The sequence below is a fragment of the Halichondria panicea genome, chromosome 1, assembly GCF_963675165.1.
Source record: "Halichondria panicea chromosome 1, odHalPani1.1, whole genome shotgun sequence".
NCBI lineage: Eukaryota > Metazoa > Porifera > Demospongiae > Suberitida > Halichondriidae > Halichondria > Halichondria panicea.
Genome location: NC_087377.1, coordinates 14,386,685 through 14,413,238, shown reverse-complemented (window position 1 = coordinate 14,413,238; position 26,554 = coordinate 14,386,685). Strand labels below are relative to the sequence as shown.

Here is a 26,554-nt window from a genome sequence, read left to right as displayed (position 1 = left end):
TGATGATCGTCAAATCTTAACAACTAATGGTGGTGACTGTACAATGGTGTGCAGGGTCACATTCACTGTCCCGCTTTCCAGAGATGGTAACTACGTGTTGGAGCTCCAAGCCATTAACAACGTGGGGAGAAGTGATCCTGTTACAGAAAATGTTTTTATTGGTGAGTTCTATTAATGCATGAGCCTTTACATCAGCAGCTGTACATGTAACTGTATAGTGACGGGGAGCTGTTCCAATGAATTTGTATCTGACCATAGCAACTACTGTTGTTGTATATTCATATTCTCTATGTTACTCGGTTTTGCCACGGGATTGGTACATACTATATTTTCCTGAAAAATTACTCATCATAAAACTGAAAAGTAAAACGGAGACTAGAGTGCAACCGAGAGAGACTGCACCGGAAATACGAATACAAGAATCAAGGGAAGTTGATCGGGAGGTTGTCTATTTAAATCCAGAAACAGCACATAAAAATGAAGACCTGACTCACTCTTACTGTGAAGTCGATAAAAGCAGGAGCCCATAAATAAGAGAAGGAGCGGCTAACTTCAACGTATACTCGGGGATCACGTTTCGTAGTTATTTTATTTATGGGCTCCTGATAAAAGGAACGGGTGTTTTTACAAAGTCGGGTGTAGGGGTTGGTAGATTATGTTCGATATATTACCTATTATGCTATTCTTTTATGCTCAAGTAAACAACCTTTCAAATCGCCTATTATTCCCACATAATTTCTCCAAAGCACAATATAGGATCGACCCATGTCGTTGCACAAGTATAACATCAAACTATAAATAATTGCCACGTGACTCTATCTATAATGTAGAATTGCAAGGAGATATTAACCACCAGTAATTCCAATTGTTTATACTATGACTCGTACTGACCTTATTTCTGTGAAACCTGCCTATTATTCTCATTTGTTATAAATGTGCCTACTATGCCAGCATAATTCTCACCAAAAAATGTACCTATTATGCTCAAAATTATGCTAGCATAATCTACCAACCCCTAGTCGGGTGTAAAATCAAAAGAACAAATTCCTAATGAGTCTTATGGAGAGTCAAAGAAGCAACGTTCCCGACCAAATGAGGAAATGAGATTAAAACTGAGCTATTATAAAGTGGGAAGTAATGGAGCTACAAAGGTGAAAATGGAAGCGAATAATTCGTATGGTTTGGCAAGAGAAACCACTGACCTGGATATAAGAGAGTGGAGTATGATTACGTTGACACAGTCACACTTCTTTTTTATTCAACAATAAGTCCAATGCCATGCAGCTCTTGAATTGATCTCAGACACACTTTGAAATTCCAGCATGCAGAAGAAATAACAAAAAAGCAGAATTATATTCTCACTATTATCTTATGATCAAAAACCTTGAAATATCCGAAAGTATGAAGTGACCGGTTAGCGTCCAGATAATATTGAGCCTGTGTAGGTACCCGAGGACAGAGGTGGTCATGGGTACGGTGTATGATAATTATTATACAGCTAGAGAAGTTTTCAAGGATTTCCTATAATTATAGTTGAGTACGTAATTTTGTTCAGCTATAGGGTGCATGCGCTGCAAATTTTCCTTAATATACTTACTACCGATTTGCATATGGTTTGCGTACGCTGATGCCAAAGTTTTATGGCTAGAGTATATAGCTGATCAATATTCGGCCGTCTCTAAAAATCAGATGCTCACAAAACAATCTGCATAGCAAACTTTTCAACCTTTGTGCATCATAATGTTTGTCCTACAGCTATACACCAAATTTGAACAAAAAGAACAAACCCAGCTGCATACAGTATACTACTAAAAGAGGTTTGACGATAATCCAGAATGTCGGCCATTTACCTCAATTGTCAGACAGACGTCGGACGGTCATAATTATACGGATGGTATATTCCGGATTATCAGTCAAACCTCTTTCAGTAGTGGTATTGCTGCAGCTAGGCCCTGATAAAATAATAATAATAATTTTAGCATAATAGGTGTCTAAAGAATAATGGGCAACAATAATTTGCTGGCTGGAGTTGAACATAATGGACAAGTAGCCACGTTACTCTTGGCAGTTGAATACTTCTTGTCTGTGTGCCCGTAAGACTCAACTCAACTTCTGTCATATTCGAGACATTGCTTTTAATTTTCTAAACCAACCTCAAACACTCACTGTTGGAATGCTGACCTGACTTTCTTTGTTTGGGGAGTGTGGAGGGTGGACTTTTCTACTATGTGTCGTAAATAGCAGGTTGTCATTGGATAGCTTTTTCATCACAATTATGCATTGGAACCATTTCATTGAAGCTTTTGGATTATAAAATTAAACTGTATTTATCACCTCAAATGACTAGTCTAGCTCTTGAATGTTACATTGAGCTGTTTGTGAATTGATGTTCTTGAGGTAAGAGCCTTGTCGTGATGATAAAATGAGAATGCAATCTTAATGTTATGGACTTTGTTTTACTACAACTCAACTATTACAAACAATGCTTTGAGAATGATTGGAGTAGAATATACAGAGACTATAGAACCTAAAGCGTTAGTAGATAATGATCAGTTACAGTATAGCGGAAAATGTTCATGGGTTCTAATATTTGCGTTTCAATGCCAGGAAACCATATACCCAATAGCTTTGCATGTGAAATACCAGTGTGTGGGCCAGTTTTAATGTTTGCGTTACTCGCTATATAAAAATATGGTATTTCAAATTGCATGAGTATATACATACACTGATTACCTAATCTTCTATTAGCCTCGTTCCCAGGCCGATCCGTCTCCAATTGAACGCTAAGTCGGAGACGGATCGGCCTGGGAACGAGGCTAATCTTCTATATACTTGCAACAGTACACTTATATGTTTTTGTGCTTCCTGTTGCAGATTGAATGTTTTCCTTTCAGTTATAGGTAAACACGAGTCACATTTGAACATAGATCTATATATAATTATACACAAACAATGACGAAAACGTTAATAATCAAGACTGATGATACACAGTCGCTAGAACACACATATACTTTTTTGTGGGTATAACTAGTTCATTACATTAAAAGTGTCGTCAGCAATGCTCACACATGGCACACCCTCTGTCCCGTGTAGCTGCGCGTCAGAAATAGCCACGGCAGTAAGCTCGGATCCAAAATGTCCAAGTTTGAGGGCATCCTTTACCGGAGAAGGGATAAACGGAGGCTTCAATCGCTTATTAAACAGGGCATCCCAGTTGATAGACTTAAAAAATGAGTGAAACTTGATGTCGTTATGATCGCCTAATCGAACATTTTTGTCTTTTTGCAGCAAACTTTCGAGCAGGTCTTGAGCACTGGAAGTGATACAAATGTGAGTGTGCAGTTTTAGAGACTTCTGAATAATATTGGTGTGCCTTTGAGTAACATCTTCAGAAAAAAACGGTGGCAGCCCGTACATCATTTCGTAGATTACCACGCCCAGACACCACCAGTCGACACTGTAACCATACTCTTGCTTTCTGAGCACCTCAGGGGCTAGATATTCGGGAGTGCCAGAAGTTTTTACTGTCTCTCCAAATTTGACCTCTTCCTTGCAGAGTCCAAAGTCTGTTAGCATGATGTGCCCGTTAGCATCCAGCAGAATATTTTCAAGTTTGAGATCCCAATAGATAATACTGAGACTGTGTAGGTACCCGAGGACAGAGGTGATCTCAGCAGCGTAGAATCTGTAACGGGTAATTACATGTTCAAGCAATGTTATAGTCCTGTATGCACCTTTATATTTTTTAGGTTTAATTTAAAGTCTCAAATGTAAGCTGACCAGAGTTGATAGGGCCACTTGAATAATATTTTGCTCACTTACATTATAATCAGAAAAAGAATATTGTTTTTGCAGCAAAAACACTTAGATGCATCATCTTATTTTAGTGTCATTATGCCTCGATCGGTGCGCATGCGCAAGCTAGCGAGGTATACGGTAGTGTGTTTGTGTGTGCATGTGCATGTGTGTGTGAGTATATGTAGACTGCTCAAGGATTATTAATGAAGTGCAAGTAAGAGTTTCTGTATATATAGGCTTCTAGCCATGTTTTCTTGGATTTTAATTCGTGGATTTGTAAAATAATGCTTCGTTCTCGAGTTATGCCTAGTTTTGCTTACTTGGAATGCCATTGCAGCCTTTTCAGAATAGTGCTTAGCAAAACTTGTTCACCGAGTGTTGCTACTCTACTTAGTAGTTATAGCTCTGCACTAGAACGCTAGCTATTGGTATATATATAGCTGCAAGAGTGAGAAGAGAGCTGAAGGCTCTGATGCAGTTAGACTTGAACTTTTGGCATAGATCGTTTTTAAAAACAATCGTGGGCGATCTTCCTGTGATCTGGATTCTGCCTATACATGCACCAAAATTAATTAATGCAAAAATGTTCATCATGATAATTATTATAATGTGTGTAGCTTTGGCACCTTCAGCACCCGCGGTACTTTTTCAGTAATGTATAACAAAATTTCAAAAGATGCGTTTCATGTTACTATAACGAATATGTTTTTACTGTGTAACACACACCATGGACTTAGGAACAACTCATACGGTGGTGGGATCAATGGTAATAACTTGATTGCTAGATTGGCTTGAACTATAATATTATGCAGAGCAGTTTTAGAGGCATCTACACTTTATGTACATTGAGGATTGGGAGTTTAAATAATATACTATAGAGCTAACAGACAGACCGATTTGCAGTTTATACAGCTACATAAATAAACCGCTTAGCATAAAAATGGTGTCTGACTACTCACCTTGCACTGGGCTCATCGAAAGCATTATTTTTCTGTCTTTGCAGATGAAACAACAGCTTTCCACCGTTCACATATTCCAACAAAAAATATAGCTTAGTCCTCGTCTGAAAGGAGTAATGTAGGCCTACTAGAAACGGGTGGATCGCGATATTTCTCTTGGCCATTGTGAGTTCAACCTCACTGATTGCTTCCTTTTGCAGGACTTTGATGGTATAGAAAGCACCAGTTTCCTTGTGTCGACCCAGGTAGACCTGTGAAAGCATGGGGAAGGTATGCATGTGTGGTTAGAGTGTGTGGTTGTGTGTGCAGCTATATAGTGAATAAGACGTGAATAAGAATATATAATTATGATGCGATTGGGATGAATAAAGCGAGTCCCTAATCTGCAAGATTAGTCTGGCACTGTTATTATTTCGAACAAAACTAAGCGAGGCTATTTTAATCATTAACTTTGGTGGTATAATGAGTCGATCTTATTGGTTTAAATATGCTCCAGCTGCTCTCCACTGCAGCGTTTCCGCTCTATACACTCAGTAAAGGTACCAGGGGAGTAGCTTAATGGATTCCTAGTTGCCCAGAAACCCCCTTGCTTGCTGAAAAATGGGTGGGACTAATCATGTGCTGAAGTTAATATTGACCTAGCCTCGATTCAAGGCCAATTAAAATACGGCCTGGTACCTATTGCAGGGGTGATAGTGCACATGCGCTTCAAATTACACAGAATATGGGTAATCGTACTACGAATGTAAAACCTTAGTAAATTACACCAGAAATTAGTCCGTTTACTAAGAATAATATTACGTTCCGTAATACTTTATCTCTATATGACTGAGTTCTGTGAAGCTGTGGCTTATGCCGTCTATTGCGTTGGTCTATAGAAGGCTTTAAGACAGAAGAGGCTCTCATCTACGTCTAGGATGGTACTATAGCCGGATTGTCTTCGCAAGTAGCAGTTTGAGGCACCATACACTTCCCATATATCCTGTACAGATCCAAGGTAAGACATCCTGACTATACAACCGTCATAGAGGTAGATGAGAGCCTCTTCTGGCTTCAGACTAGTGTGAAAGCCTTCTGGAACAACGCAATAGAGAGCTAAGCTGATGTACAAAGATATATAGAAAATAGACTAGAGAAAAAAAGGGCATCCTCAGTTTAATGAACTAACGCATGCGCATTATCACCATGAAATAGGTAACAGGCCGTATTTTAATCGGCCTGGAATCAAGCTAATATTGACCACGAGTAGATTGATCCAGTCTGTATTTATTCTGCCTATTACTAGTTCAGCTTCTGCAATCCAATTAAGATAAGAGACCATGGAAGATCATCCCAGTTCCTCTACTACTGCTCAGAGTCAGACACCAGACTGTATTTTAATTACAGTGTATATACTATACTATAGCTAATGGCTGGAGACTATAGCAAGAGTATTGATTGATATCTAGCCTGGATTTATTTCAATGCCTATTATTAATACTATAGTTTAGCTTCTGCAATCCAAGATAAGAGACCTAATTGTCAGCCCAGTTCCTCTACTGCATGCTCAGACTCCAGACTGCATGTACATGCAGTCTCACCACAATCTGATTCTCAGCCACCAACCTCAGAGCTCATACTAGCCTCCTTCACAAGGCCTCAAAAAAGAGGCCTGCTACTGACTGCTTGCGCATGCGCAAAATTATTGGATAATTTCCCCGTAATTTCCCATTACACTGAATTTTTACCCGAATTATATCCTGAATAACACATACAGACAAAGAATACTCAGTTTATAAAGTCAGATACAGAGCTACAGTAGAACCTCGATTATCCGGCCCTCGATTATCCGGAACCTCGATTATCCGGCTTGGCAGTTTTCTTGTTATCAGATCAGAAAATGGGCGTGTCCCTCAAACGCGCATGCGCGTTGCAGCTGTTACCATGGAGACATGCCTGCTTATCTTCTGCGCATGCGCAGACAACCATGCGGCACTGCTGTTTATCAATAAAGTGGGTGGATCAAGGCGTGGTTTATCTATTCGATTATCCGGCATATTCACTTATCCAGCCTGCTTCTGGAACCAAGGTGTCCGGATAATCGAGGTTCTACTGTATATAGCTAGCTAGCTAGCTAGAGACAGAGCTGTATTGGTTACAGCAGCAATTTCTTTCTGATAGAGTCGACTTTCACCAAGGTTAGTGTCAGATGGGCGTGGCCTATCCATATAGGCTATTGTCAGCCTTCTTCCGTTCAGAGGATTGTTATCCACACTGTTGCAGGCTGTGAGTCCTTTGTTAACATAGCAGACTAAGGGTAGCTATTATATAGAATGCTATCACACGGGCTAGAAACCTTCACAATCGCGCTTCTATCCACTTTCTTCAATCCACTTCCGTTTGTTGTGACGTCATTGTTTTACTGAGCATTATACGATGATATCCGGAGTCCCCAGTTTATGGGGATTATGTGGCGCATGCGCAAACAGTTGATACCAGGCCCTCTTTTCGAGGAAGAGCGGCCTGGGATCGAGGCTAAGCTCATACCCACTGTCAATGTCAATGATACTGATCTAGACTCGCTGGCCACTCCTATCATCACTATCTTGAGGATTGGGACTGGTCAACTGCCAATCTGCGAGTTGTTCTCATTACTGAAATCGGTAATGACCAATCACAGTGCAGAAGCAATGTCATGTGACATATTTCGCCCACGTAATTCGTTGTAGTTGGGCTGGGTCTTATGTTGTGTTAGATAAACCACGGGACATAACCCACATTCACTTGATAGTTACGCAACTTTGGTCAACCGCACAAACTACAAGATGATGTCATGCAACTAATTAAAATTCAACAAAAACAACTCGCAGATTGGCAGTTGACCAGTCCCAATCCTCAAGATAGTGATGATGGGAGTGGCCAGTGAGTCTAGTACTGATCCTGGTAGTACATTTGTACTTACACTAAAAAGTTTAAGAGATCATGAGGAGAGCTGAAGCTACGACTTATCAAAAATGCTTCCCTCCAGCCATATGGGGTGTAACCAGTATAATTAAGAGGTGTGGAACCGGAAATGGGCGTGGTCCCCAAATTATTCGCGCTGCGCCGCCTTATCCCTTCAGAAACCCCTTTGGTAAATGTATATAGCTACGCCCCTGGGTACTCAACATGAACACAAGACTCTGAACAACTTCTCATCCCACAGCGAAGCTCTATATACATGCACACGGCGACTAATGCATGTGCAGTGATGACATGCCACAAGAGTAATAAATTATTGTATAGCGAGAAATTTTTCGTGGTAAATGCAAATTTTTGCTATTTGGCTCCAGAGCCCTCCAGCCGAAATGTTCGTGGGTTCTATAGTATTCGTGTTTCAATGCCATGCAGGAATCACACCCACCAATATAGCTTTGCATGTGAAATACTGGTGTGTGGGAGTTTATCCTGTTATCATTTTCGCGTAATTATAACTGCCCTCGGAATTTTGCACCTCCCCGCTATACGGTAATGCAAAATTAATTTCCAGCTATAGCTGCTTCTGCCCCTAGCGCGTCAAAATAATGAATGTATAGTCTACATCAATAATACAAACTCTCTGGACCACTGCATGCAAATTTCGAATACACAATTCGTAACAAACCTGGCTTGCTTATGTGCCAATCATAAAATAGGGAGACATATACAGAATGAGTAAGAAGCCACGAAGATGGACTATGAGCGAGGACCTTGCACCATGCTTTTGGTTCATGTGTTATGTTATAGTGTCACAAGGCCTATAGGGCGCTGCACGAGGGACACTATATAACCATATAATTATAGCTGAATGCATATAATCATCTCACTTCTCATTGGCTAACTATAGAGCTAGCAACATATCAACATGGATACCAAATGCACAGGCTCATATTAATAGTTCCCTGCTGTAGCTAGGTCTAGCACGTGCTATACCTTATACATGACTGTGTGCTTATAGATAATTTAACCTGGTGATAGGTGATTTGTAGCAAGATATACATCATAATAGGTTTGTAAGCTCTATAAAGGACCGGATCTACTTTCACGAAGGTTCCTTTCCTAATAACTTTGAGCAGGTCAAGGTCAGTGATCTTGGCAGTGGTGTCCTCCTTCTCACCAAGCTTCACCCTGTCCGCCTCTTGTACTCTCTGTTCGTCTACCGGCTCGTCGTTGATGGGGAGTGCTGAACGTGGGTCGTTGATGGCCAGGAATTCACGGACTGGGAGAAACTCTAGGATGTCGGGGATCTGGGAGTGTGAATATGCTTACATACCTACAAGTCACTATACTGTCTATTTTACACTGAAGCATACATTCATGAGGTTGATAATGAAATCACGTAGCCCAATGCGACGTTCGTCGATGAAATTCGGATCAAATTTGTTCTTTAAGACTTTCTTCCCTGGCAATTTATCCAAGGATGGGTACACCTTTTTAATTTCGCCAAAAAGAGTTTCAAATTCAGGGTACCTGCAGTGACAACACCTTATACATCATGATCAAACAAAGGACAGCATTGATCACCTTCTGAACACAAGGTACCACCTATCCTCAAGTCTGACCACAACTTTGTAGACAGTGAATTTCTTAGACTCACTCTTCTTGTTTTTACTAGACTCCATATTCTCTGAAGGTGCTATTACATCCTTGGCCCCTGAAGCGGTATTTGTCTTCTCAGGATTTGCTTTAGAATTGCTAGTCAAACCCTATACACAGTAAAAAAACATATGTTATTATGGGTCGCAGTTTAGTTAAAATGACAGAAATTTATGTTATTTCTATAGTACATTAAATTTCAAATGATGCATTTTATTTGAGTTATTATAACGAATCTGTTTTTACTATATGCAACGCATGCACAATTATTATATTTGATAGAAAAGCAACTACTAACCTCAGCTATTGCGTCCGTTTGTTCTGAGATACTGAGGAAATCAAAAATATTAATTGTAATTAATATTATACTATACTATAATTATTACCTATACATGTTGGTCTGGGAATCTTTACTAAACTGCAAATTCATCCGGCCAGACTCTGACAACAGGCACAGGCACGAATTAAATTGATTGCTATTAATTTGAGAATTAAAGATGCCTTACTTTTTTGTTGGCAAGAGACAAGCAGGAAACAGACCAGAAGAGCATTTCCAAATAGAGCAAACAGAAAGGCTACAATGACCAATGCATCACGTGCTCTGCTCCAATCCAGACTGCATGTGTCTACAGAGAAACATCTTAGAAAGTAAATTCAACTCAGTAAGAACTTACCTTGTTGAACACCAGTGATAATGAAGAAAACAATTAGACAAATCAAGCTCAACATTCCAAAGAGACATACCATAAACAAAACAATCTTTGCTTTAACCCCTTGCAATTGCTTAGCAACACAGATAACTGCAAAAATTAATGTGCAAGACATAGTTTAGGAAATTTAATGTACCTATACCAAATGCTGTTCCGACAGTGATAAGCAAAATGGTTAGAGCAAGGAAAACAATAACCACTGTACTGAACCTCGGACCTGAAACAGTGAAGATTAGTTAACGTCTATAATTGTGTGATACTCACTTGATATCGCTTTTTCAGTAAGCCTGTTCCTAACAACCAGAGTGCCATTCACAGACACAGAGAACTCAAAAAAATAGACTCTGTCAGTAGTTATTTCAGCTATTTCAAATTGCGTATTGAGTGGAGAAACAATCATCATTGGATCCCTGTACATCGAGTCAGTTGCGTACAGCACATTGCAACTGTCTGTATCCAGACTTCCATTTGAGAAGCACTCACAAACAAACAGACAATCGTTTGAGAGGAAAGTAGGTGTGAAGTAGAAGCTGCTTTGTTTCACTGAAAAAAGTTTGTGCTAATAGTAAGATAATTATAATTATGGCCTTAGGGTATTTCATAGCTTTTACATATGTATTAAATTGCCGGTCCCTATAATTGAAGACATAATTAATTTTGACATACCGATAATGGCTGGATATTCCACAAGTTCACTTGCCCCGATGGCATTAACAGCAAACAGTGACACCCTATACACTTCAATAGCATCGGAAAAGTTCTGAAAGTTGACTATGCACACTTCTCCACAGCTTGTGTGATTTACTGTGACAATACCAGAGCCCAACAGTGTGACTTGATAGATCAAGAAGGTCTGAAATTCTGGACATCGTGTTTCCTATACGAGATATTTACAATTTTACATGAGCATTGATGTATCTTACTCACCAACTTTTTCCAAGAGACAATGGCATCAGTCAAGGATCCAAATTCATAGAGAGCTGTCACATTCATTCCAATGGGACTCTCAGGCTCAGTTTGTTGTATAATCTCAACATCCACTGGAATCATTTTGGAAGTTCCTGGATCCCCACATGTAATATTTGTTACACTCTCTGTTCTTAGATTTGACACGTTTACAACAAGCTCAGATGAAAAGTTAGCAAAATTTAGATTAGCTGGATCCTGTGCTACTGATAGCAGCTCCACTCTTACGAACGCTGGATTATTAGTATTAACAGAAGAAGGTGCTGTGGTATCTGAGGGAAAGGCAGACCTTAATATATCTATGTTCCCGTTGTACCTCCACCGTAAAAGTGACAAATTTATTCCATAACACAAAATCTTGACAGTTCCAGGACATTGTTCACCAACCAGACTCCCTCCTCCCTCAACAGTCAGAGACACTGATGGATCTGCACCTTCAAAAGCAAACAGCAATGTGAATTACACTATACCATAGTTACAGGAGTCCAAGGTCTCTAGAGACCCCGAGGAAGTCTCGCAATCTCATATAGTTACCGTTGGAGGAGGCCTGCAACTGATTTACTTAGTAGTTATTTCTGCACTAGAGTACTAGCTATTGGTAGCTGCTAGAGCAAGATAAAAGCTTAATTTATAATGATGCACTGCATCATCATTACTATGACTCTAGCTATATATAAGCACAACATATAGAAGACCTTGATCTGCATGCTGAGTCCCTAAGTGAAATAAGGTAACCAATTAGCTTGCGCCATTTGTGACAATATTATTACATAGGAGGATCACCTTCAGACTGAGTTGTTAAAACTGAAGTGGCAGTTAGTACGATCCAGCCCAGATGAAACATTAGTTTCTGTGTGCATGGTGTGAACATAACAATGCATATTGTGGTTAAGGATTTTCCCTGGGAATAGCCCCTTTATACAGATCGTGGGATAAAGCCATGCACTGTGACCATGGCCCTTATCATTATGACTTAGGGAAATTCCCTGGGAATGACCCTCTGCATGCAGCTGTCAATCAGCTTGATACAGTATCTTACTGATAGAGGAATGAATTAGCCACCACAATGGACCTATTTTCCGCATCAGTCGGTCAATATAATACGATCATGAGTGCAGGATCGATCTTATAGCTAGCTAGATGTACTGTAGATTCCTGTTAATATGCATGCCTTGGAACAGTGTAGTTTGGTCGGAATAGGCTGAATTTCAGAAAGTATTTGCTGCTAAAAAGCATCTTTACTCTGACTAATTATTTTGCGGCTCTGTCTCGAAGATAATGAATCATTATGGTAAGTGTACAGTATACTGGCTCTCCTGGCTCTCTGAAGTACGGCCACCTCCAATATTATACTGGCCATTTGGCAGTTTGGCACGGATTGCTAGCCTGCACAAAACTCGCCCTGAAATGCGGCCACTTGCTATTGCTGGTGCATTTTAATTTTAACTGATTACGAAATAGCGAGTGGGCCTGGCCGCATTTCAGGGCGAGTTTTGTGCAAAAAAAATCAAGCTAGCATCTGTGCCAAACAAAACTATACCGCGTACCGGTATTCAAGGTGACATACTTTGGAGACCAGGGTTAGGGTTAGGGTTGTGAGACTGCTCTACTGTTAGTCCATGCTATGCATGGTGTTCAATCAGAAATCTCAATGATCTTATCATAGATCTATATAACTGAATAGAGATCTACTACATACAATTAAAACTCTACCTTCATTTTAGCCGTTTTCATTGTCTACTCTTTCTTGCACGGTATTAGGCTAGCCTAGCCTCCTTCGCAGAGAGCCTCTCCTTTTTCTGTTCTTTGTTAGTTGGGCGTGGCCCCACCCTGGACGCGAACGTAGGTTCGGTCCAGGGTGGGGCCACACCCAACTAGTTCTTTGTCACACCGTCAATATAAAGATAAAATACGGTAAGAATTGGAGGAACAAAGAAAGAAAGAACGAACTGTCTAAGAAAAAGGAGAGCCTGCCTCGCTAAGTCGCGTGACAGTGGCACAGTGGTGGCACAACAGTGAAAATGAGCGTGGGCTTTCAGTAGATGGGCGGAGCCTGACAGGCAACAAAGCCACAGGATGCCTACACATTGCAGACTTACTTTATATGCAAGTCTGGAGATATTATCATAGACGCAATACCTAGCATAGTGAAGTCTGAAGACTAAAGGTCTATCTTTGAGCCTATCCTCAAGCCTCAAATTGAGGCTTGAGTTATTATTATTGAGCAGTAGTCTAGTCTAGAAACAGTGTATTTGAGAATGACATGACAATGTTGCAAGGTTGTGATCTCATAAGTACTGACAGAGTGAGACTAAACCATACTAATTTGCGATTGTGTGCATGAGACAGTTTTCACAGGGGCACGAGCACCAATGTCGAATTTTCCCTTAGTTCGTAATAGATTGTATTGATATTGGATCGATAGGGTCTAGTCAATTCCATAGTCGTACAATCCTATTGTAGTAGTTTTAGAGGTTCTGCTCCTTTTGGAAACTTTCTGGCAGTAGAACCAGCTCTATAGTGGATACGAAAATAATACCTGCAGATAAGCACTCATCAGGTCTACATTGTCTGCTGTAATTTGAGACACTCGGCTAGTCTCGCGAGCAGCCGTCGAAGGGGGAAGGACGTCTGGTCGAAGTGGCCGGTTTTCCATGGGCCTGTTTCGGAATGTTGTCGCACCAATCAGATTGCCAGAATACTAATAATTAAACATTGTGGGAGGGGTTGCTATGTGCTCTGACGTACCTGTAAGAAAGGAAACACTTTATCATTATTGTTGCCATGGGAGTATAGATGGAAGTATTAACTGCTGCAATTCGTGTCGCTACTATAAAGCTAGGATATAAGGAGCTGAAACCCAGTCAAGAGCTAGCTGTAAGAAGCTTAGTAGATGGTAGAGACGTGTTTGTCAGCTTACCTACTGGTAGTGGGAAATCTCTATGTTTTTGTGTCCTACCTGGAGTGTTCGACGAGATCAGAAAATCACCTGGCTCTTCATTAGTCATTGTAGTGAGCCCTCTTGTGGCACTGATGAAAGATCAAGTGAAAGCCATGACTGACAGTTTATGTGGGAAATTGTGATGAAAAAGGGCTCAACGAAATATCCAGTGGTAGAAAGCAACTCATATACATGAGTCCAGAATACCTGCTCACAGATTTACAGTGGAGAGATAATATTCAAAGTCCTGTATTCCAAGCAAATCTTGTTGCCCTTGTTATCGATGAAGCACACTGTGTAACAAAATGGTGAGTTTCACATAATGTAACTCACTATAAATTATACCTCTTACATTTTTAGGGGTAAAGCTTTTCGAACTGAATTTGCCAACCTTGGAGAAGTTTGCAGTTTGGTGCCTGAAGGTGTTAAAGTGATGAGTCTAACTGCTACCGCCACAATCAAAACACGAAAAGCTATTTGTAAGAGTGTTGGATTAATCAACCCTGTTATAATCTCCGAGTCCCCTCACAAACCCAACATCAAATACATAGTTCAAGTAAACCCTCCACCGATTGAAGAAACATTTGCCCCTCTTATAGAAGAAGTCAGGAGATACAGGCAATTGACAGACAGAGCTATAATCTTCTGCCGAACATACGACAGCATGACACACATCTACCTGTATTTTAAGAACCGGCTTGGAAAAGAGATTTTAAACCCTATGAGTGCTCCTGATATGGCTCAATTTAGACTTATTGATATGTTCTCTGCTTGCACTCAACCTGATGTAAAGGAGGAAATCATACGCTCGTTTTCAATCCCTAATTCACAACTTAGAGTTGTGATTGCCACAATAGCCTTTGGAATGGGCATTGACTGCTCCAATGTCAGAAGAATTATGCACTGGGGAGCATCAGACGATGTAGAACAGTATTTGCAAGAATCAGGACGTGCTGGGCGGGATCATCTCTTAGCCCATGCTATTCTTTATCATAAAGTTCCAGATGTAGTTACAAGGGATCTATCCGAAGATATGAAAGAATATTGCATTAACAAGAGTGTATGTAGAAGGACTATGCTTTTTAAAAAGTTTAATGGATATACTGAACATTTATATGCTGGAAATGAACTGTGCCAATGTTGTGACATTTGTGAGTGTGTATGTATGTGTGCCAAGTGCTCTTTTTGATGTAAAATTTAATGATGTTTTAATATATATATAGTAGTTTGTTAAACTGTTCAATCATCCACTGTTTTAGACTATCATGTTTGAGAGACTGAACCATATTGCTCTTAAAGGTTTTGAAATTTTGGTGACAACGGTCAGTTGCAGGCTGATTTGTGAAGACTTTAGATACTTCAAACAGTTGTCCTACCAATTTCTCTACATCTTTTTTAGAAGATCGACTGGTGTGAAAGCCGGACTGCTTAGTTACTAGGTTGATCTCGTCAAAGTTTTCTAACATTTCGACAGTTTTCCCAATTGACTGACCAATTCTTTGAATTGACTTGTCAGTTATGTTCGAACCTAGTCCAGAGAGAGCCGTTTTGCATTCTCGGTTTAAGTGTTCCATATGTAAATCACAAGGTATGTTTTTTCCCGGAAATCCATGAGTATTAATTGTTCGACTCCACTTCAGCTGAAGTGCCTGGCGTGGACTGAGCAAGTATTGTTCTTGAGCAAGAAGAGTGAATGCTTCAATGGCGTAGTTTTTCCTCCGAGCTGATTTGAATATAAGAAGAAAATATCTCCAACATCTGATTATTCTTTCCCCGTCACCCTCCTTAATGGCATCGTTGAACTCTGCATAAAGCAAACCAAGTGAAAGAGTTTCAGAGGCATACTCGTACACACCATCCATCTGTTGCTCTTCGTCCTTCTTGTTCATCAATGACACATTTACAAACTTTTTTGTCAATTTTTTAATTGCAAGCATCAGCACTTTTCTTTTTTCAAGAGATGTTAAGTCGTTGAACCCTTCAGGAAAGTATGTATTGGAAGGTCGATCATCAAGAGATGACATATTGAAGAATGTCATTGCAGCGGTCAAGATATGCGCATCGGTGACCGCATTAAAAAAATCTTCACAGGCACTCAAATCATTTTGGGGCAGCTTTCTGACATTTCTTCTATTTATGAGATTCCTCAATTGAAACAGTGTTCCTCCATCGATACCAGAGGAAGCAGAGTACAGGCGGATCCATGCAACCTGCATGTGCATGCATGCATGTATGTGATTAATAATGATTATTGTCTGCATGTATAACTATAATTATATATATTAAATGCATAATACAGCACCAATTAACACGTCTTACCCCCAAAAATGATTGCTTGGCATGCCAGTCTTCTACAACAGGTATGAGGCCTTTCAGTCGTTGTAGATCAGTCTGAGAATTACTCATTATTCTCCGACAACCTCTGATGCGTGCAACTGTCAGTTGGTCCCCCCCTATAGCACAATTATTTGCATTTAAGGGTCAACAACTGTTCAAAGTATAATTGTAATGCTCACCAAATAGTATCGGATGAAAATGGTACATTGGTATCAGTAACTGCTGGTCTTCTTCATTTAGAATGCTCACATTCTCAATTGTTTCAAGTCTTGGGACATATTGCTCCTGCAGCCTTTGACATAAAGGTATCATTTCCTCGTATTTTTGTTCAGATTTGAGATCAATTCCTGTAGGAACCTGCGTATATAGTGAAAAAATTTGCATGCATGTTGAATTATAAGCTTACAACTGTTGATTTCTGACTCATTTCATATGAATGCTCATGTTGTATATGTCTCTCCACTACTCCTCGGAATTTAAAAAAGGGCATGTGCCTTTTCAAAACACGAAACATAAACACTGCGTAATTTGACACGAGTGCTTCATCGTCACTTGATGTTGGGAGGAGGTCGGTTAAATTTACTTCGCTTACTTCTGGTATGGTCACGATATCACTCACACCGGATAGATCTATTCGATCAAGAACAGCATAAGAATGGAAATAGTGCAGAGACTTGGTTTGATGATCACTTCTCATATCACGTGGTTTCACTTCTTTGTCGATATTATCGCCAACCAGTTTGAACGAAGGGAAAGTGAGAGGGTATGATGGAGGCAGAGGTCCTAGAATATCATCAAGATTTATTGATGATGATTCTGATGATGTAGTGGATAGAACATCTCTGGAGCTAGAAGAAGAACAAGAAGATTTGTCTGGTGATGAGGCATCTGTTTCCGAATCAGACCCATTGGTACCTTGTGACTCATCACTTTCGGAAAGCACGTCATGGCTTTGCTGAGATGCTTCTGAATCATTGCAAACTTCATGTACAGGAGAGTGTACAACATGTGCATCTTCGTCTAGTGTGCTCTGTGAAGGTATAAGTATAATATGTATTGTTGTAACACTTGCATGCATGCATGCATGCATGGTCATACCTGACTTGTCTTCATTTCATTCTCTATGCACCCCCGCCATTCGATCACTGGTGAATCATAATCTAACCCAATCTCATCTAAGAAAGATAGTGTGCTGTCTCGTGACATGGTCAACTGCAACTTCTGTAGTCTTTTGTATACCTGTTTTAAACATAATAATAACTAACCATCATAATTATAATAAATACACACCTGTTTTGAGGCGTGTCCACTGTGGAAAATCAATGTGATGATTCGCTGGAGCAGATTCATTTTCTGATTGCGATGGCGTAACAATATAGCAGCACATACACCCAGCATAGCAGTATTTGATGATGATTTCTGTTTTGTAGTCTTTCTCTTTCGTTTCCTCCGCCTAACGTCCACACAAACACTCAAAATACCATAGAGTGTAGGAGCTTAATTTGCTCTCTAGCTCTTTAGCCAACAAATTCCACGAGAAACGTTTCACACTCTCCACAGATCTTCCTCTTAGCAATGAATTTTCTTTCTTCGAGCAAAGGAAGGTCATTTCTTTCTGGATGTACTTTCTGAGCGATTTTATTACAAAACATCGATGTTTACTAAAACTTGTCTAGCAATGGTAGCATGCCCCCTTCGAGCTACACCTCACACCAGTTTCTTGAAACCTGATGCCTTGCTGATAATATAGGCTCGAGACTTTTTTTCCCCCTTGACAAAGATCTATAAATATAGTTAATAAATTAAGTCAGTCATTTACCAATAAAACTTACAGCAACTGCAGGTGAAGATTCTGTGGGCATCATTGACTGCAGTGACCGTCTTGTTGGGGTATCGAGACATATACGCTTACTCCTAGGTGTCCCTATGTTCGTAGCGAGAGTTCTCTTTCTTATCCTTCTTGGGGTACCCTCTTCTGTTGGTGGTGATTCAGGTCTCTCTCCTGGTCCATATGTTTGCTCAACCTAATACAGGTCATTTATTAGGATTATATGCACTGTCCAGTGCTAATAGGACCCTATACAGCATATATTAAACCATAGATAGTAAATCAAACCATCCTTTCGATGATTCACCTGTTGTTGCAGTTCCTTTTCCTTCTTTCTTACTTCTTTTCTAAGCTTTAACAACTTGTCAGCACTTCTGAAGCAAGGTATACAGGCAGAGGCAGTTGTCAACTTCACATGCACTCTTTCTGGGAGCAGCTCTTGAAGTATAGGAACAATGTGCTCTGTAGAGGGACTCTGTAATTTCCTCCTTTTTTGTGGAGAACAGTACTCTTTGCTCACATGATGCATGATCTCAGTAGGGAGAACGAGATACGGCATCTCAGCCAGCGCATCGTGGGGCCATAGGGTTGTTTCCACTTTTCTGATAATTGGGAGGCAAGTCTTTTATAGAAAGTGGTTGCGATTGGGGCCAGTCCTCCGGTCAACGAAAACACGAGGGGGGAGAATGAGGAGTGTTCTTTCTCAAGTTTCAAAGGTATACTTCCCCAGAATCCGTCCACCACCATGTCAAGGCAGGCACCATCCTGTTTATTTGTTGAGGCTCCTTCAAAGGTTTCACTTGTCACTGGTTGTATAGGGTGGGTTCTGTTGCGACACTGTGGCAGGTTTCTTTCAGCAGAGAGGCAGTGATGTCTCTCAGTTCATACTGGGGTAGCCTCCTCTGGGGTATGAGAGAGCGTGTTGAATGGAGAACGTCTGCATGTCCACATGCAAACACAGTGGGATGGTGTGTTTGCTGGGGGCCAACCATACCTCAGGGCTATTGCGTCACGAAAGGCAGTTTTGTGTAGGGTAAATTTGTGCTCTTCCAATGGTAAAGCAGATAGCCAGCTTGAGGCACCTTTCTCGCTCCCAAGGTCCATCGCTAGTTGTTGAGGTTGAGGCAGAGAATCTCTAACTATAATTGCAGATTGTTTTGCATGTTCACCTCTTTTCTCTCTGACACTTATTTTTTCCTCCATTTGTTCCACAAGAGTGTCGTATGGGTACGTCATGTTCTTTGATCCACAAGGGGTTTTGTAATTGACTTAGACATAATAAACTGTTCTCCGGCTGTTGCGGCAGGGTCAGGGAGGTTTAACGCACCAAGTCTTGTTGGTAATGCGAACAATTATTTTTCTGTGTCGTTGGGGGCTTCTCTTCCAGTGAGTTTTGGGATTAGGCGACACCTGATGGTTTGCTCTAGGGGGTTTAAAAGCATGATATGTTTGGAGTTGTTCTATAGTGAGGTACGCCCATTTGCTGGTGAATCTATGTGTCATTGAGGCGTAGACAGCATGTGGTTGGTTATTGGCAATTTCTGAAAGCTTCACAATTTCTTCACACATACTTTCGCTTTTTCATTCACAAAGTTTGCGATAAATTCTGGTTTTCCAATGGGGGAGCCAAACACTGTTGGACTGTCACGATCAAATTGAACCACTTTCGACTGAGCTCTCAAGCTCGGCATTGGAGACTATCACCAATCGATGACAACAACTATTGGGGGAGGCTAAGGAGAACATACTCAAGGCCCAAAAACGTCAAAAAAAGACTATGACAAAAGAAAAGCTAATCCATCAGCATATGCATTGGGGTTAAAAGTACTAAAGAAAGATTTTTTACGAAAAAAACGGGCTGGCGGTAAAATGGATGCCAAGTACTTGGGTCCATTCACTATTACAAAAACGCTTGGAAAGGAACTGTACTTCCTTCAACTAGTTGAGAATCCTACTGTCAAAGCAGAAAGAGTCAATGGTTCCCACTTAAAGCCATACTTAACTAGAACTCTTCCCCACAGCTCACCTCCTCCCAACCCACCTGCCTCCCCGCCCCATAGCTTATCTCCTCCTCCCAACCCACCTACCTCCCAGCCCCATGCACAGCTCATCTCCTCTTCCCAGATCATCTCCTCTCCCGCCACACAGCTCATCTCCTCCCAACCCACCTACCTCCCCGCCACACAGCTCATCTCCTCTTCCCAGCTCATCTCCTCCCCCACCACACAGCTCATCTCCTCCTCCCAGCTCACTGACCTCCCCGCCCCACAGCTCATCTCCTCCTCCCAACCCACCTACCTCCCAGCCCCACAGCTCATCTCCTCCTCCCAACCCACCTACCTCCCCGCCCCACAGCTCATCTCCTCCTCCCAACCCACCTACCTCCCCACCCCACAGCTCATCTCCTCCTCCCAACCCACCTATACCTCCCCGCCCCACAGCTCATCTCCTCCTCCCAACCTTTCAGCCCCACAGCTCATCTCCTCCTCCCAACCCACCTACCTCCCAGCCCCACAGCTCATCTCCTCCTCTCAACCCACCTACCTCCCTGCCCCACAGCTCATCTCCTCCTCCCAACCCACCTACCTCCCCGCCCCACAGCTCATCTCCTCCCAACCCACCTACCTCTCCGCCACTGGAGCTATCGTATATTTCCCCATCATTGCAAACACTGAGATTGTTCCAGAGCCAAACTTAAGTTTTCTTGATGAAGATATTTTTTTATCTTAACGGCTCCAGCACCTGCTTTGAACTTATTATCAAGTACAAGCAAGCAATACCCATTTCCAATATTGTCAAGCTCTCAAAAAATTGCATACTACATTTAAAACGAAGACATAATAATTATGACAAAGGAAACACCTGCTGTTCTTCCCCCATGCAAGAAATCTCGAAATGAACAAGCTTTGCTAGAGATTCAAAACGACGACAGAAAAGGAATGCTTTAAAGATATGAAAAGCAATGCAAGATGATGACAAGAGCGAAGACAACTCTGAGTCAAGGCCTCTCAGTTTGGTGTCCATCATTGAAGCTATTCAAGGCCGACAAAGACATCTTAGAACATCCACATCGATGGCTCACTGATAATTTGATTGATACCGGGCAACATCTACTACATTCTCAGTTTGGTCATCTAGTCTCAGGTTTACAGGATGTTTGCAAAACTCGTACCCTCTCTATTGATATAGAAACTGCAGAGTTTGTGCAGGTTCTTAATGTTGCCGATAGCCACTGGATTCTGATTTCTACCATTAATTGTCTTCCTGGCATAGTTCGTGAAAGTGTATGATAGTGGTGGCAGATGCACAACAAGTCGAAACAAAGAAGAAATTGCTGCTCTACTTCACACAAGCAAAGATACCATAACGATTCAGTATATGAACGTACAGCATCAAATCGGTGCTTCAGATTGTGGTCTGTTTGCTTTGGCTTTTGCAACTTCCTTATGTCTCGCAATCAATCCTACTAGTGTGGTTTAATTTATAGCCATGCAGATACAGATGAGAAGCCACTTGATCCAGTGTCTTGAGAGCGGGAAACTAGACCACTTTCCAATTAATCGCTCAAGAAGAGCTATTAGTCGCCCCAGCAAAACAGAGTCGTTTGATGTATATTGTCACTGTCGTTTGACAGATTCAGGAGCTGCGTCTGACAGGGTGGTATGGTGCAGTGGTATCACGACACTTGCGAGAAAATCGATGAAGAAGTACTGAACACCAATAAACGCTGGTACTGTAGAAACTGCAAAAAGTAATTTACAGTTGGCTAAGCCCTCATTTACTGCATAGATCTAACTGATGCATTCATCTACTTTATTGTGAGTATACACTAGCCTGATTTTAATATTGCTGATGGCTCGCGATGTGTTGTTGAAATAGACAGTTGAGACACTATCTACAGTCCAAAAGAAGGAGGCTCAGAGGATTGCATCCTCACAGCATTCATAATGGCCAAGTTATGATACAAAACTTCGGCGGACCGTTTTTGGCAGGGTAAGACCAATTATGGCAATCAAAACCAGTCCGGGGGGACCACTTTTGCTGCCAAAATCGGTCCCCCTGGACTAATTTTAAGAGGGACAGATTTTGCCGTGACAGGACTTCCGCCCAACTAGTATTAGGCGGTCACTTTCCTGCAACAGCACCTGAGCCACAACTATTTGCAGTGTCATCACCTTTTTTAATTTTTCACAGTAGTTTGTCTATAAAAAGGTTCACAACATTTCTAATATTAGTCATACCATGCAGGAGTGCTCCTGGTCATATACCCAGTACAGCAGAGTTTATGGAGGAAGAGTATTAGATTCCTAGCTTTTTCCCCTGGTGTTTGTCCCAGTATAAAATGTCCCTGCAAACATCCCGATAATCATATAACGCCTTTTTTCTGTGGGCGAGGTCGACCAAGCCACCCATTTCCACTGATAATTACAGTGCCTTTAGTCTAGAGAGTAAAAAAACGCAATATTTGCTCCTCAGTATTGGTATAATAATTAATTATTAGCTACAATCACAAAATAATTTCTAAGTAATACTGCTGATACCATTGTGTAAGTAGAGAACGATCCAAAAAAAGATTTCCATGGTAACCAAAGGTGGTGGGTATATGTGATGGTTAATTATAAAACAGCAACGGATTTTTCTATATAGTGGACAATCTCTTAGCAAAATGGAAAGACCAATCGTTGTCGGCTATAACTTAAGGTCTGCACAACATTCCTGAATAGTTTAGCTATTATATAATGCATGATTTCTTATAGTTTACGTAAGTATACACATGCAGTGATTACTACTCGATTATCAGGTTTTTTGGGTGCCTTTTCGTTTAGCGATGGATTTCAAGCGAACTTGTTGACTAAGTTTTTGTTCACGCTCAATGCTAGGCCTGAGCTAATTATACACTTGATATAAGCAGCATCTTGAAATATATAGGCAAAATTAACCGCAAATTTAAATACTATTGAGCATGCACAGAATGGCTCTAAATACAAATATTTATAACAGCAAGATCATCTAATTTGAAGTCTTCAAAGCTCCTCAAGCCTTGCCTCAAGCATCAAATCTCACAAGAGAAAGGTTGCAATCCACTGTAGGAAGAAAGAGGACAAATTTATACTGTTCATGCTATTACACAGATTATTCCGAGCATTATTTATCAGGGCGGCTTATACTTTGTCTACTGAAATCTGAAGGGCAGCTAACGTAAGACCTATATACTCTCCAGGTGATCCAGATTATGAAAATAATATGAAGTTATAACTGAACACTATAACCAGGTACATAGAAAGCAATGTTTTGCAACTGATATTAACCTTGTCTTCAAATAGATCTAATCCACATCAACATGTGAATTGAAGTATGAGAGACTGCACGTGAACTACGAGATAGCTATAGTGATGTATATTTGTTTTTAGTAAAAGAATCATAGTAATAGCCATTATTGTTCTGCCTCAATTGCAAGTAGCTATTATATATATTAATAGGATGGCAGTATTTCACTTGGTAATGAGTATTGTCTTACTGTGTTTCACTGTTGGACAAATCGGAGCAATTAGTAAGATCCCTGCATGTTTTCATGATTTGCTATGCAACATTGAGTGCATGTAATCATGTTGCAGGTGTTTCTCTGACTGTCGAGGGAGGAGTGATCTGGTTGGTGAACACTGTCCTGGAACTGTCAGACTGTTTTGTGAGGGAGTGGACCTCACTAGTTTGCGTTGGAGTTACAATGTCACTAAGGAAGAAATTCATTCATTCTATCCTGACAGTATGATTTCTACTCAAACTGTACCAAATCCAGCCTTTATTTCTGTTGAGTTGAGCTCAGTTATGCAGAGTGATCAATGGAATTTTGGAAACTTTTCTTCAACTCTTACCCTCGACATCTCAGAGCTTGAGGAGCAGCACATTAATGAAATCAGATGCGGCGATCCGGTAACGCACCAGACAATCACAATTGATGTTCAGGTAAGGCAACATGCATGCATCTCAACAAATCAATATTGCCAAATCCTTTAAATCTTCTGCTTCTGTTATGCTGACAGTTTCATGGGAACCACCAGTAAGCCATACCATTTTTACCATGCAATACTGGCCCAGGGGCTATATACATTTATACCTTATCTGATCCACGCATGATTGTCAATCACAGGTTGTGGCATGCCCTGCTTCTAGACAACAAATACGCTATGAGGCCACCCTAACTGGGAATGATTATCATCACATCTCAACTACTAATAGTGGTACCTGTACAATGGTGTGCAGCGTCACATTCACTGTCCCGCTTTCCAGAGATGGTAATTACGTGTTGGAGCTCCAAGCTATCAACGACGTGGGGAGAAGTGATCCTGTCCTACATAATATTGTTATAGGTGAGTTCTATTAATGCATGAGCCTTTACATCAGCTGTAATTTTAGTGACAGACAGCAGTTCCAATGGTGTATCTATCGGAGTGACCGTAGCAACTACTGTTGTTGTATTCATATTCTCTTTGGTACTCGGTTTCGTCACGGGAGTTGGTACATACTATATTGTGCTGAAAAAATTACTCATCATAAAATTGAAAAGAGAAACTGAGTCTGGAGTGCAACCGAGAGAGGATGCACCGGAGATACGAATACAAGAATCAAGGGAAATTTATCGGGAGGTTATCTATTCGAATCCAGAAACAGCACAGCAAAATGAAGACCTGACTCACTCTTATTGTGAAGCCGATGATCCAATAATAGGCAGTAGTATTTATACAAAGTCGAGTGTAAGTTCAAAGGAACCAATTCCTAACGAGTCTTATGGAAAGCCAAAGAAAGAACGTTCCCGACCAGATGAAGAAATGAGATTAAAAGCTAACCTATCTTACGATAAAGTGGGAATTTTGAAAAGAAGTGGAGCTAGAAGAGGCAAGATGAACATGGAAGCGAATCAGTCGTATGGTTTGGCAAGAGTATCCACTGACCCAGAGGATAAAGTGGAGTACGATTACGTTGACAATGAACTGCTTCAATCTTGCAAATAGAGTCTCCCATTTAGATCTAGCACATGCAAGCATGTCAGTTTAGTGCAGTATCACAACGTTGTACCTTATCGGATATTTTGTAACAGTATGTGTATATCACACTTCCAATTATACAACCCTTCATGCACTCATGCATACAATCAATGTAACGTAATTGATTATCATAATTACTGCGTACTTTTAAATTGATCGCTAGTCTCAATAGCAAAGTGTAGATAAGTTGAGATTTAATTATTATGACAAACATGCACTAATAATAGTGAAGTGGCATCACGTACATGCACACAGCACATTGTGTCACAAGTATACTGAATTTACAATCAGTAGACCATTATAGCTGCAATGTTTCTATCAATGCGAATACATATACAACTCAACATTATCCAGCTTTATACTCTTGAATGGAAATTGACGTAGTTCTGGTGTGTAAGTGATATAACCTCTTCAAGTTTTCCATAAAGTCATCCTGTGTGCCACGTCTGTTTGATGGACTTAATTAACCCCATTGCATGACTCGATGAGCCAAAAACGCGTGGTCTGCACTGCGTCCATCAGATGTGGCACATGCAGAGAGTGCACAAAATTAATTGCTAAAATCACCACGTGTAGTGAAGTGAAATTATTCTCCCGCGTTTTGGCGCGTCCTCTTGCCCAAACATGTATGGAGGAATTTTAAGAGGGCGCAAAAGCCCTCCCTAACCGGGGTTCGATCTCCTTGGTTCCACACTTTTAAGGTTTCAGAACTCCTGAGACATAATTTGGCAGCTAGCTGAGGGTGTACGCTACAGTTTGGTACCAACCTCATCATGTTCTGATATATACGTGTCATCCTGCAGCTTCAAGAATACTTTGAGGACGCCGAAAACATCAAGAATCCCCTGCACATTCCGGCTATTATGTGGAAAAGGGAAGGGATTTCACTGGGGTACTGGGTGTGGCTGGATTGGGTTACCAATAGGAAAAAAGTGACCTGAAAATTGAGGTCAGTGGGTGACAGCTAAGGCCCTGACAAATTATGCTCAATTTTTAGCATAATGGTGTCTATTATGTCCATTTTTGGTAAAGATCATTACATGCATAACGACGTTTCATGGCAAAAACAAGTCAGCAAGATAATTATAACACTGAGAAAATCATTTAATTATGTCGTGTGTCAGTTGTGTGCTGTATTTATGTCTTTGTCTTAATTTTCTATAATTATTATGTCACATTTTCAGAATTTTTTTATGCGGATTTTTTATGCCGGAATAATAGGCAAGAATTAAAGAATAGAATAATGGGAGAAAAAAAACATAATTTATCAGGGCCTAGTGACAGCTTGTTGTAGAAATCTACACATGAATCAGGCGAGGTATAGCATGCAGATATTGAATTTTTTCTACAATCATTCAGCTGGTAAAATTAATGGTTAA

The 26,554-nt window shown here is 40.7% G+C and overlaps 3 protein-coding genes across 9 annotated transcripts; 2 read left to right on the top strand and 1 right to left on the bottom strand.

Moving 5' to 3' along the window:
• The first annotated feature begins 20 nt into the window (after positions 1–20).
• LOC135351544 (uncharacterized) lies at positions 21–25,327 on the top strand. 4 transcript variants are annotated; one of them, XM_064550573.1, is made up of 6 exons: positions 24–161; positions 23,354–23,405; positions 23,457–23,683; positions 23,748–24,096; positions 24,281–24,500; positions 24,547–25,327. In XM_064550573.1, the coding sequence occupies exons 4-6, from the start codon at positions 23,899–23,901 to the stop codon at positions 25,140–25,142; spliced, it is 1,014 nt and encodes a 337-aa protein (XP_064406643.1). In that variant the 5' UTR covers positions 24–161; positions 23,354–23,405; positions 23,457–23,683; positions 23,748–23,898; the 3' UTR covers positions 25,143–25,327. The 4 variants fall into 4 exon arrangements, 3 of the variants coding, with proteins under 3 accessions (XP_064406643.1, XP_064406662.1, XP_064406653.1); XM_064550592.1 differs by lacking the exons at positions 23,354–23,405; positions 23,457–23,683 and having other exon boundaries at positions 32–161; XM_064550583.1 differs by lacking the exons at positions 24–161; positions 23,354–23,405; positions 23,457–23,683 and adding an exon at positions 11,893–12,317.
• LOC135351084 (uncharacterized) lies at positions 2,883–12,880 on the bottom strand. Of its 4 annotated transcripts, none has more exons than XM_064550011.1 (15): positions 12,740–12,880; positions 11,810–11,876; positions 10,988–11,460; positions 10,727–10,937; positions 10,325–10,603; positions 10,197–10,277; positions 10,025–10,150; positions 9,857–9,976; positions 9,737–9,791; positions 9,649–9,679; positions 9,279–9,460; positions 9,068–9,224; positions 8,723–9,001; positions 4,758–5,008; positions 2,883–3,685 (listed from the first exon to the last, which is right to left on the bottom strand). In XM_064550011.1, the coding sequence occupies exons 1-15, from the start codon at positions 12,758–12,760 to the stop codon at positions 3,028–3,030; spliced, it is 2,991 nt and encodes a 996-aa protein (XP_064406081.1). In that variant the 5' UTR covers positions 12,761–12,880; the 3' UTR covers positions 2,883–3,027. The 4 variants fall into 4 exon arrangements, with proteins under 4 accessions (XP_064406081.1, XP_064406097.1, XP_064406089.1 ...); XM_064550027.1 differs by having other exon boundaries at positions 8,795–9,001; XM_064550019.1 differs by having other exon boundaries at positions 10,203–10,277.
• On the top strand, positions 13,740–15,156 carry LOC135332671 (ATP-dependent DNA helicase RecQ-like). The gene is made up of 2 exons (XM_064527737.1): positions 13,740–14,275; positions 14,328–15,156. The coding sequence occupies exons 1-2, from the start codon at positions 14,160–14,162 to the stop codon at positions 15,154–15,156; spliced, it is 945 nt and encodes a 314-aa protein (XP_064383807.1). The 5' UTR covers positions 13,740–14,159.
• Positions 25,328–26,554: the final 1,227 nt, after the last annotated feature.

Bases quoted from the DNA above. Each gene is read 5' to 3' on its own strand.
- LOC135351084 (XM_064550011.1), bottom strand. From the start codon at position 12,760: ATGAAAACGGCTAAAATGAAG. The intron at 9,002-9,067 runs GTATGCTTCAGT...TCACACTCCCAG, and splicing joins TCATTATCAACCTCATGAAT to ATCCCCGACATCCTAGAGTT. The intron at 3,686-4,757 runs GTGAGTAGTCAG...TACCCGTTACAG, and splicing joins TTCGATGAGCCCAGTGCAAG to ATTCTACGCTGCTGAGATCA.
- LOC135332671 (XM_064527737.1), top strand. From the start codon at position 14,160: ATGAGTCCAGAATACCTGCTCACAGATTTACAGTGGAGAGATAATATT. The intron at 14,276-14,327 runs GTGAGTTTCACA...TTACATTTTTAG, and splicing joins GCACACTGTGTAACAAAATG to GGGTAAAGCTTTTCGAACTG.
- LOC135351544 (XM_064550573.1), top strand. From the start codon at position 23,899: ATGATTTCTACTCAAACTGTACCAAATCCAGCCTTTATTTCTGTTGAG. The intron at 24,097-24,280 runs GTAAGGCAACAT...TGTCAATCACAG, and splicing joins CAATCACAATTGATGTTCAG to GTTGTGGCATGCCCTGCTTC. The intron at 24,501-24,546 runs GTGAGTTCTATT...CTGTAATTTTAG, and splicing joins CCTACATAATATTGTTATAG to TGACAGACAGCAGTTCCAAT.